Raw genomic sequence first — 11,171 nt, forward strand, 5'->3', positions numbered from 1 at the left:
AGCTGTGTTTATGGTCGCTTACAATGAAAAACTCAGGAGTATATATGGTAAGCTATCAAGAAATTACTCAATGAATGAATGAAGTGTTGTAGTTAATGTACAATTGTGAGGTAAGGTTTTGTTTTGTTGCAATACTGGGGATTGAATCCAGGACTTTTTTTTTTTTTGGTGACAGGGTCTCAATAAAGTTGCTACATTGCCCAAGCTGACCTCAAACTCATGATTCTCCTGCCCCAGCCTCCCAGAGTGCCGGGATTACAGGCATGTGCTCTCACACCTGCTCTTAAGCAGGTTTTGGTATAAGTGTTATGCAAATATTTTTTGTGTGCAATTAAAACATTAATTTTAAAAAGTATTGGGGTTATCTCTACTCCATGTGCTTTTGTCCTTGATAATTTTTACAATCTTTTCTTAGGTAAACTTAGCTCATTTATATTTTTCTACAAAATACCCAGGTTTTCAAATTTCTTTACACAAATATTTTAATAATTATTTTAAATTGTTTTATATTAGCAATAATTTTCCTTTCTTGGGTGTTTTGTTTGCTTTGTTTTGTTTTTGGGGTGTGTGTGTGTGTGTGTGTGTGTGTTTGTGTCACTAGGGACTGAACCCAGGACCTCTATCCCCAAGCACTTTTTATTCTTTTAATTTTGACACATGGTCTCACTAAGTTGTCCAGGCTGGATTTGAACTTGCAGTCCTCCTATCTCAGCCTCCCAGAGTACTGGCATTATAGGTATGCACCACCATGACGCTTTGGCTCCTTTGTTTTCAATTTTCATTCAGTATTTCAAGTCGGTTTTAGGTTATCTGGACAGCAGTTTCTCTATGGATAAAATCTGTACCAAGTCAGATTTGCAAGGTCACTTAGTAAACATTCTCTTAGGAATAACATAAACATGAAAAGGAAAATTTTTTCCCTTAAAGTCTGTTTTTGGAAACAACTAAGTAGAGGGATAAAAAGGCATTTCTATGGGGAGTTCAGGGCCTTCAAGCCAATGACTTATGGGCCCTATTTGGTGTGCTCATTTACTCTCATGTACAGATAAACAATATATTCCCCGTAGAGATTCTTCCCAAGTGCAGTTCACACTGAATGACTTGGACAACGCAGATAAAGATCTGAACACAGATTAGAATTTCAGTATAGTCTAAATCATGGCAAACGCATGAAGACATTACTGAATAATTGGAAAAATATAAAATCAGAATGATCTGATATCTATCAAAATAAAAATGCTTCTTCATTTCACATTTGCTACCTTATGGGGTTCAGAAAATTCTTCCAAACCAGGCACAAAGGGGAGCACTTTGACCTTGCTATATTAAATATTCTCCTGTAGCGAGCTGTATGGGACATCAGTATATAAACAATTGCCATATTAAATGGAAAAAAAAAGGGGTGTGAAAAAGTGAAAGGCGTCCAAGTAGCAGCCCACCCCTCACAGCTGTACATTACTCATCATTGTTAATGCCACTGTACTGAGCTGGGGCTGAGTCAGCCGTCACCCTGGCTGCAGCGAGGCAGAATTTAATCTATTTCGTCTTTTCAGTACATGCGTCAGCTCCAGAGGAAAGACCAATGCTTTGTAGCTGGGATTCTATCCCACTTGATTCTGGAACAGTTCAGTTCCAGGTGAATAAATTACTCTCAGTAAAAACAGAATGATTCCTTCCTTGACAATTTTCTGTCAAAGTCTAGAAAGATAAAGGAAGAACAGGAATGTTTATTTTTATATCTTTCTCACATTCTCTGGTATCTAGCTATTCTAATTCATTAATATAGGCTGTATTCCTTATGTACTATGTTTATAGGCAAATGCTTTACACAGAACAAATTAACACTTTCTTTAAAATTTCTAGGTAGTGGGGTAGGGATGCAGCTCAACGGTGGAGCACCTGCTTAGCATGCAGGTGGCCCTGGATTTGATCCCCAGCACAAGGGGGGGGGGATAAATCTTTAAATATGTAAAAACTTAATACATTAATAAATATGTCTTTTTCAAGAAATTGAGTCACTCACCAGTGTGGTGGCGCCTGTCTGTGTACCCAGCGACTTGAAAGGCTGAGGCAGGAGGATTAGAAGTTCAGGGCCAGCCTGGGTAACCATGAGTCTCATGATAAAAGGGCTGGACTGTACCTCAGTGGTAGAATATTTTCCTAGCATGTGCAAGGTCCTAGGTTCCATCCCCAGTATGAGAAAAAAGAAAGAAATGAAAGAGAGAGAGAAATAAAGAAAGACAGAAAGGGAGACGGAGGAAAGTAAAGAAAGGAAAGGGAAAGAGAACCTCATAATCATCTTGACAAAAGATGTGCAGTAGTCCATGCAATTAAACCACATATTACATATCTATCATAAAAAGCTTTATTTATTGGTAGATACAGAAGTTAATATAATTAAGATTTATTAAATTTTCTTATTTTTACATCTGACTTTTTACTTGGATTTATAAAGGTAAGCTAAAAATTCTAAGTAGATTTGCTCAACTGCCCTACACTTGGTCACTGGTCTCTTTTGCTGTGTATTTATAGTCAGCGAACAACGTAGGAAGGTACGTACCCACAGTCCCTTCTGTGCCCTCGGTCTCCTTTGGGATGTAATGTGCAGAAAGATCACTCTGAAGGACTTCATCTGAGGTCGCTCTGGCCAGAGCCGCAGCCAAAAAGGAAGGGCAGTTACTGAAATGTAAAAGATTTTGTTCAGTACAAATTAGCAAGTAATACATTTATCATCATTAATAATTACATGAATTATATTATCTCAAAACATAATTATACCTTAAAACAATATTTATTGAGAGCATACTATATGGTCAGCACCGGATACATGCCGGTGGATGACAGAGATCTCCCCTCAGCTAGGGGACCCACAGTCCAGGTAAGGAGACAGAAGACAAAGAAGTAAAAAGAATATAAGTTTAAAATGGGATAAATTTCATACAGGAAACAATCCCTTTGTGGTCAAATATATTCTTTACCCCTGGATGCGCCGCTGCCGTACACAATCGTGGCGCTTTCTCTGGGGCTGGGGATTGAGCTCAGCGGCACTGCACCTGCCTGGCAAGTGCAAGGTCGAGCTCGATTCCCGGTACCGGGGGAAAAAAAAAAAAAAGAAAAAGGAAACAAACAGTATAGTGACAAGGTAGTAGAGGTGGTACCTCCTCAGATAGAATGGTCAGGGATGCCATACTGAAGGATGAAAGACTGAGTTATGAGGAAGTGCTGTCAGGAGAGAGCACTGCAGGCACACAGACCCTCTGTGAGGCTGGTGCCTGAAGGGTCTGAAAGCCCAGAGAAGAAAAGCGCAGGGTAAGGGGCGGAGCATCAGGGAATAAGGTCAGAGGGACGAGCAAGGCCAGTTACATGGGCACTATGGACTAGGATTTAGATTTTACTCAAAAGATAATGAGAGCTCACAGACAACTTTGAGCAAGAGCGTGTCCGAGCCACACGTACGAATAGAATACTATTTTGACTGCCGTGTTAAAGGCAATTAGAGATGAGCAAGAATGAAGGAGCATGACCAGTAAGGACACGATTATAGTCCGGGTGAGAAGAAAAAGGGAACATACTTTGGAGAAAAATAATACAGAACTTGCTGATTATTGGATATAACGACGAGAGGGAAGTGGGGGGAAGGAAGAGGGGGCTGGAGATAGTTGCTCAGTGAACTGGTAGAACCATCTACAAAGATGGGGAAAACAGGAGAAGAACAGGCTGGTAGAGGAAATGGGGTAAAAGTTAATTTTAAAATATTAAGTTGGAAATATCTGTGAGATATTTTAGTAAAGGTATAAAATGGTCAAGTGGACATTCCAGTAGTGTGATGCTCGAAGAATTTGAAACCATGAATGGTGCTTAAAGTTACGGGAATAAAAAGGATCTCATAGGGCCAAAAATAGAAGAACATAATCACTCTGGATCAGTGACTTCCATGTACCTCCTGGTTTCCTTGTCTTGGAATGGGAAGATTGACCTATGCTCCACCGTGTATGGTGGAAAAGTGAGTATTTGCCTCTTTATAGGTTTCCAGGTCAAGAACCTCAGTCAAGGGTTTGTAATCAAGAAACCAGGATTTGTAATCAAGAAACTGCACAAAGAATCTCATCTGCACTTAGACCTAGCCTCCTTGAGATCTTGAACCTCAAGCTTGAGCGTGATGACGTAATGGGATGAGAACTGGGGGGACCTTAGGGGAGAGGCTGTGTGTATTTAGCACATGGTAAGGAGGTGAAGTATGTGGCCAGAAAGTACTGCGGCAATTTTTCTAAAAAAAAAAAAAAAAGGCACAGCAATAGTTCTAGCCCCACATGGAGTGTTTTGTTTTGTTTTTTGGATTTTTGAGACAGGGTTTTGCTATGTAGTCCAGGTTGGCCTAGAAATCACAGCAGTCCTCCTGCCTTAGCCTCCCAAGTGCTGGGATTACAGGCATGCACCACCACACCTAGCTCCCCATGCGGTTTTTGTTGTAGTTGTTTTTGCAGTGTTGGGGATTTAATCCAGAGCCTCATGCATGCCAGCTACATACACGATCACTGAACTACACCCATACTGTCCCCATACATTTTAGAACCTTGCCATTCCCCATAAAGAGGCGAAATCTATTTCCCTCCCATTAAATGCAGGTAAAAGACAGAACCTGGCACTGGTGACCTGGCAGCCAGTTAGCCCACCACCCGACTGTCTGTCCCCAGAGCCATGGAAAGCCAGTCTGACCCAGAAGGCCAAGCTCTGTGGATATATGGCAGCCTCCATGAAGGGCTCTGTGGAGAAGGATGAGGACCTCTCCTGCGAAGAGCGGAACCTGCTTTCTGGCCTGCAAAAGAACGTGGTGGGCAGAGGGCTGCTGGAGGGTCCTGTCCAGCACTGAGCAGAAAAGCAGCAAGGAGGGCTCAGAGGGTACGGGGAGAAGGCGGAGACGGAGCTCCAGGGTGTATGCGACATGGTGCTGGGCCTCCTGGACTCACACCTCATCGAGGAGGCTGGGGAGGCCGAGTGCCGGGTCTCTACCTGAAGGTGAAGGGCAACTACTACCGCTACCTGGCCAAGGTGGCCACCAGTGATGACAAGAAGCGCCCACCATCGACTCTGCCCGGGGAGCCTGCCAGGAGGCCACGGGCATCAGCAAGGAGATGCCACCCACCAGCCCCACCCGCCTGGGCCCGGCCCTGAACATTTCTGTCTGCCACTACGAGATCGCCAACAGCCCTGAGGACACCATCTCGCTGGCCAAGACCACTTCTGTTGAGGCCATGGCTGACCTGCACACACTCAGCGAGGTCCCCGACAAAGACAGCACCCTCATCGTGCAGCTGCTGAGAGACAACCTGTCACTGCGGAAAGCCAGCAACGCCAGGGAAGAGGGCGGCGAGGCTCCCAAGGAGCCCCAGAGCTGAGCCTGCTGCTGCTGCCTGCCCTGGCCTGCCTGCTCCGGTCCCCAGCCGTCGCCCAGAGGACTCCTGCGGGGTGGGAGGCCCGGCTTTAGGCCAGAAGGGCTCCTGCAGGGGCACAGCCACGCTGAGGCCACTGTGACCAGGATCCACCCTTCACACACCCACTGCGGGGGTGCCCCGCTCCCCCTGCTCCCAGCACCCCTTTCTCCCACCCCACCCCACCCTTGACCCAGGCCACTTCTCCACCCCCACCCCGTGCCTCCCTCTGGGCCCTGCAGCCTCTGGATCTGAGGAATCAAGGGGTGTCCCACCCGTGGCTGAGAACTGGACGGTGTGGCAGAGGCTGGAGAAGGCGTGTGCGTGTGAGTGTGGCTGTGAGAGCGAGAGTGAATGTGCATCTGATGGGTGTGACCGTGTCTCCTCTCAATAAAATTCTGCTGTGACAAGTGCAGGCAAGATTTGATGACTACTTTTTTTTCTTTGTTCGGTCTTTTGAGATACATAGTTTGGTTTTTTGAGAGACTATATAGATACATACAGCTCACACTGGCCACTGTGCAAGCACAGGCTGGCCTTGACCTTGTGCCAGTCCTGCCTCAGCCTCCTGAGTGCTGGGATTACAGGCATGTGCCACCATGCCCAGCTTCTACTTTGATATTTTTTTGTGGTGTTTTGTTGTTGTTACTGGGAATCAAATTCAGGGTCTTGAGCTTGCCAAGCAGGTGCCATGCCGCTGAGGTGCCCCCTCAGCCCTCTACTTTGACTTTTAAAATGTGTTGAAAGTAATGCTCTGTAACTTCTAAAATTTGGTCATAAGAGGTCACATGGCCTGGGCTTCATCTTCCTTTCTTTCTCTCTCCCTCCAGAAGCGCCTTTTTGGAACCTAGCCACCATGTTGTGAGGAAGCCCAAAGCAGCCCATACGGAGAAACCACAGGAACGGTGGATCTGAGCTGAGCTTGCCCCTCAGCTAATGACCATCAACTGCTTGAAATTTAAGTGTACACAGGCCTTCAGATGATATCCACCCCTGGCCTGCGTGTTCAGCTAAGGCTCTAGATTTCATGGAACAGAGACAGGCTGCTTTGCCTAGTCTGAATTCCGGACCCAGAGAAGCTGTAAAATAATAAATGATTATTTTATGCAGCTAAGTTTTATGGCAATTTGTTATACAGTCACAGTAACTAAAAACCCAACATTTAAAACCTTGGTATAGCTGGGTATGGTGATACCACTCCAGAGGCTGAGGCAGGATCACTGCAAGTTCAAGACCAGCCTAAACTACATAGCAAGACCCTGTCTCAAAAAACCAAAGTCAATCAGTCATTCCTAGCAGACTCCAAGGAACCTGTAAAGATTAAAAAGAAAGAACAAGATAAAACTGGGTGTTATGGCACATACCTATAATCTCAGCACTCAGGAGGCTAAGGCAGGAAGATCTTAAGTTTGAGAACAACCTGGGCTACATACTGAACTCTAGGCCAGCCTAGACTACATAGTGAAACTGACTCTCCCTCTCCCTCTCCTTCTCTCCCTCCCTCCCTCCCTCCCTCTCTCTCTCTCTCTCTCTCTCTCTCTCTCTCTCTCTCTCTCTCTCACACACACACACACACACACACACACACACACACACAAAGGCAGTATACGTAAAAGGAGAACAAAGAGTAGGCTATTTGGAGGGAATTGTCAATGATGTCACTCTGGCAGAGAGCTCAAATAAGGTAAGTGAAAAAACGAACACCGAGTCTAACAGTATGTAAATCATCACTGAGTGCGCCAAGACAATTCAGTGGGGGAAAGAGCCGTCTTTTGAACAAATGGTACTGGGACAATTGGATATACTTATGTAAAAGAATCAAGCTGGACCCTTCTCTTATACCACATTAAAGAAATTAACTCAAAATGTGTCATCTGAGGGCTAGGAGCATAGTGTACTGTACCACACCTAGCTAGCATGTGCAAGGCCTTCAGCTTAGTCCCCAGCATGGGAGTTGGTGAGGACCACAAGTGATAATGCTGGTGACTACATGGAGAAATTGGAACCCTGCATATACTAACTAGCAGTTCTTTAAAATTTTAAACATAAAGTTACCATAGGGCCCAGCAGTTCTATTTGTAGGTATATATCCAGGAGAAATAACATACATCCATACAAAGACTTATACGTGAGTGCTGAAGAGGTAGCTCACTGACAGAATGCTTGCGTATCATGTGCAAGGCCCGAGGTTCATACTTGAATGTGCACGGAAGTGTTACTCATAATAGCTGAAAAATAGAAACAGCCAAGTGTCCATCAACTGATGTCAGATAATGCAGTATATTTATACAATGCAATATTATTCAACCACACAAAGAAATATAGCACTTATACTGCCATGGATGATCCTTGAAAGCATTATGGTAAGTAACAGAAGCCAAGACCATGTATTGTAGGATTCCATTCATATGAATGGTCCGGACAAGACCGGCCTGAGCTACAAAGTGAGCTCAAGGCCAGCCTGAACTGAATAGCAAGACTCTGTCTCAAAAAGACCAAACATAAAATAAAATAAAATAAAATAAAATATGAATGGTCTAGAATAGCCACATCAGTAGAAAAAGAGTAGCGGTAGCTTAGAGGCAGCGGGCAGGCTGGTGGAGAGGGGAGCAGGGCTAAGGTGGAGTGTGTCTTTCTGGAGAGATGAAATTTTTCTAAAACAGACTATGATAATGGTTGAACAACTGAATATACTGAAACTGCTGAAATGTATATTTTAAATGGCTTAGTTGACACTTGTCAAGAACCACTGAATAGGAGAGGTAAATCAGACCAGAATGAGTGGGTTAATGGGAGGCAAGGAGGTTGGCACAGAGGGGAAATCGATGTAGGACAGTAACTGATAGGAGACATGGGGACAGGAAAAGTGTGTTGCCTTTTTCTAGAGCAGTCTAGTCTGTATATGGAATGAAATGATCGAAGAGAGAAAGATTGACAACTAATGCCAGGGAGAGAGGGTGGCAAAGGAGCAAAGTTCTTGAGAAGGCAAGAAAGAATGACACCCAGTCTGCATGGTTTACCTTCCTGCCACTGGGACAAAAAACCCAACGCCCACAACTTAAAGGAGGAGAGGTTTACCTTGGCTCACAGTTTCAGTCCATTTTTCGGCTGGTTCCAAGATGGAATCAGGACAGCCGAGAAAAGAGTGCTCACCCCACCGCAGCCAGGAAGCAGAGAGACAAAGGAGCAGCCAGGGACAGGAACACCATTTTCCATCTCACCCCCAGCGACCCACGCCCAGACAAGCCCTGCCTCCTGACAGTGCATTCGGCTATGAACTCGGCGTAGGTGAATCCACTGAAGAACACAGCGCCCCTGCGAGCCAACCACTTCCACACACGTGGGGCCGTGGCAGGGCATTTTAGATAGAAACCGTGGGGCTGGGGATTTAGCTCAGTGGCACAGCATCTGCCTGGCAAGGTCGCAAGGTCGTGAGATTGATTCCTGGTACTGGGAAACAAACAAACAAACAAAAATAGAAACTGTAACACTATGTGAGGAAAGACTGGCCCTTGACAGGATGAGGCACATTTCCTTAGTTGGAAAATGAAGCAAAAAACAAAAACAAAAAACTGCTACAGAAGCAGGTAGGTTTCTAAAAGAAGAAAATTTCTATTTATGGTTTAATTGGGCAAATACTAAGGAACAGCTTTGTTTTAGGCACTGTTCTAGAACTTAGGATATTTATGAACAAAAAAAGACAAAACTTCTGTGCTTTTAGAGCTTACATTCTGGGCAAGAGCTTCTCAATGAAGTGTGAGGTTAGGTCATCTCTTGCAGCTTTTTCATGCATCAATCAACTGCAGGGCTTGTTAAAAGTTTCTCATTCAGCAGGCCTGAGTGGGGCTTGGGAATTTCCATTTCTAACAGATTTCTAGGCCACACTTGTGCTGGTCTGGGGCCCGTACATCAGCTAGGCGGGGCTTCTAGAAAACACAGCGAGGAGCCAGAGGGATGACAGAACACAGACAGGAAATAGTCATAACAAAGCAGGACTGCCAGTCTAAGAGGTTGTTGATGTCTGAGATAATTTTTAAACCAGTTTTTCTAATTGTGTGACTTTCCATCTATGTTCCTATGCTGGTACGTGTGTACATAGAAAGAATCGCCTCCTTCATTACGAGTTGGGTTTTTAAAGGCTGTACTACAAAATAAAGGCAAGACCTAGGAATTGAGTATCTTTTTAAGGATGTGACTATATAACGCTGGACCAAGAAAAAACAGACTTGAGTTGTAAATCAGTGAGGTCTAAATATAATTAAAGAATTGTAGGAGGGAGTATTTGGGCAGAAAATCTAGGACAGAACGTTGGAGTCTAGGAGCAGGATACTCGTGCACATAATTGTGAAGTTGGTGCAATTTTTGATAATACGGTAAGGTCTAGGTGTGATCAAAAACATAAGTGGTTTAGAAACATTCCAAGTCCCCAAGGGAAGAATATTAGAAAATTCTCTTTATCGTGTATTTTAAATTATAGATTGTAATGTTATGGTTTGTGTCTAGATGGCCCCCCAAAGCCTCATGCAGTCATAGGGCTTTTGTGGAGGTGACCGGATCTAGAGTTGTAATTGATGGCGGTACAATGCTGGGATTAAGGGTGCTGGGATTAAAGGTGGGTGATTGCTGGATCAATCTACAGATTGGATTGGTACTACCCTAATCCCAGTAGACTGGTGTTATGGTTTGTATCTGAATGCTCCCCCAAAGCCTCATGCTGTCATGGGGCGGGATTCTAGAGTTTTCGATTGATTCATAATCTAATGCTGGGATCATGGGTGTGAGTGCTACACCCGCCCTGGGGTGGATAGTTTGCATACAAACTATACTGTAAGGGAGGGAAGGAGGCTGCTTGCCACTGCTCCTCCCTTTTGCTCTTGTTGCTTTTGCTGTTTTCTGTGGCCATGAATTGTAGCCCTCTGCCATGGGCCACTCTGCCTCGCAGCCAGCCGAGTATGGACTGAAACCTCCACAAACTGTAAGCTAAGTACACCTTTCCTTCCTTAATTTGTAGGTGTCAGGTATTTTGTCCCAGCAACAAGAGAAAAGTAACCAAGACAACTGGATACAATATAAGGGTCAGAAAGAGGCTTGTCTTCTATCCCCCCTTGTTGCTTTTGTTGTCTTCCACTGCCAAGAACTGTTATCCTTCTGCCATGTGCCACCCTGCCTTGGAACCAGCTGATGATGGACTGAAACCTCTACAAGTTGTGAGTTAAATAAACTTTTCCTTCCTTAATTTTGGGTGTTGGGTATTTTGTCTCAGCAATGAGATAAGTATCTAAGATATGCTCCTCAGTAAATAATGAAATCATTGTATGAATTATAACCAACATTTTTTAAAGGATATAGGATAAGGTGCAATAGATAGGAACAAGTATTGTTTCAGGGGTGTGTGTGTGTGTGTGTGTGTGTGTGTGTGTGTGTGTGTAAATATACCATATAGAACAAGGCATGGTTATTCACACCTGTAACCCCAGCAATCTGGAGGTTGAGAGAGGAGGATTACTATGAGTTCAAGACTACCCTGGACTGTACTGCAATACCTTGTCTCAAAAAACAAATAAATAAATAAATAAGCAAGCAAACACCAAATAGATACATTGTATACTAAATCCTAATTATGGTGAAAAAAGTTTTTGAAAGGTACTGCTCTTTAACAATTATAAAATTAGCCTGGTGGCTCCCGGAGGGTGGGCCCCCAGCGCATGGGGAGCCATGCGGCGGCGAGCGCTGTTGCGCGCC

The 11,171-nt window shown here is 44.3% G+C and overlaps 2 protein-coding genes and 1 pseudogene across 3 annotated transcripts in view; 2 read left to right on the forward strand and 1 right to left on the reverse strand.

The window, feature by feature from the left end:
* The window catches only part of Trim37 (tripartite motif containing 37), a 174,422-nt gene extending 167,884 nt beyond the window's left edge, over positions 1–6,538 (forward strand). The window contains exon 25 of one of the 2 annotated variants that reach the window (XM_013519214.1): positions 6,260–6,538. In XM_013519214.1, the coding sequence (XP_013374668.1) occupies positions 6,260–6,344 (85 nt within the window). In that variant the 3' untranslated portion in view covers positions 6,345–6,538. Of the gene's footprint in view, positions 1–4,625; positions 4,645–6,259 lie in introns of those variants that run through there. The other variant, XM_013519220.1, reaches the window with a different exon arrangement.
* Ppm1e (protein phosphatase, Mg2+/Mn2+ dependent, 1E) overlaps positions 1–11,171 on the reverse strand; it is a 147,826-nt gene that overhangs the window by 18,066 nt on the left and 118,589 nt on the right. The window contains exon 2 of the mRNA XM_005393998.2: positions 2,561–2,679. Within this exon, the coding sequence (XP_005394055.1) occupies positions 2,561–2,679 (119 nt within the window). The remainder of the gene's footprint in view (positions 1–2,560; positions 2,680–11,171) is intronic.
* On the forward strand, positions 4,491–5,988 carry LOC102018549 (annotated as a pseudogene).

Source organism: Chinchilla lanigera, unplaced genomic scaffold (assembly GCF_000276665.1).
Source record: "Chinchilla lanigera isolate Chin_1 unplaced genomic scaffold, ChiLan1.0 scaffold00050, whole genome shotgun sequence".
NCBI lineage: Eukaryota > Metazoa > Chordata > Mammalia > Rodentia > Chinchillidae > Chinchilla > Chinchilla lanigera.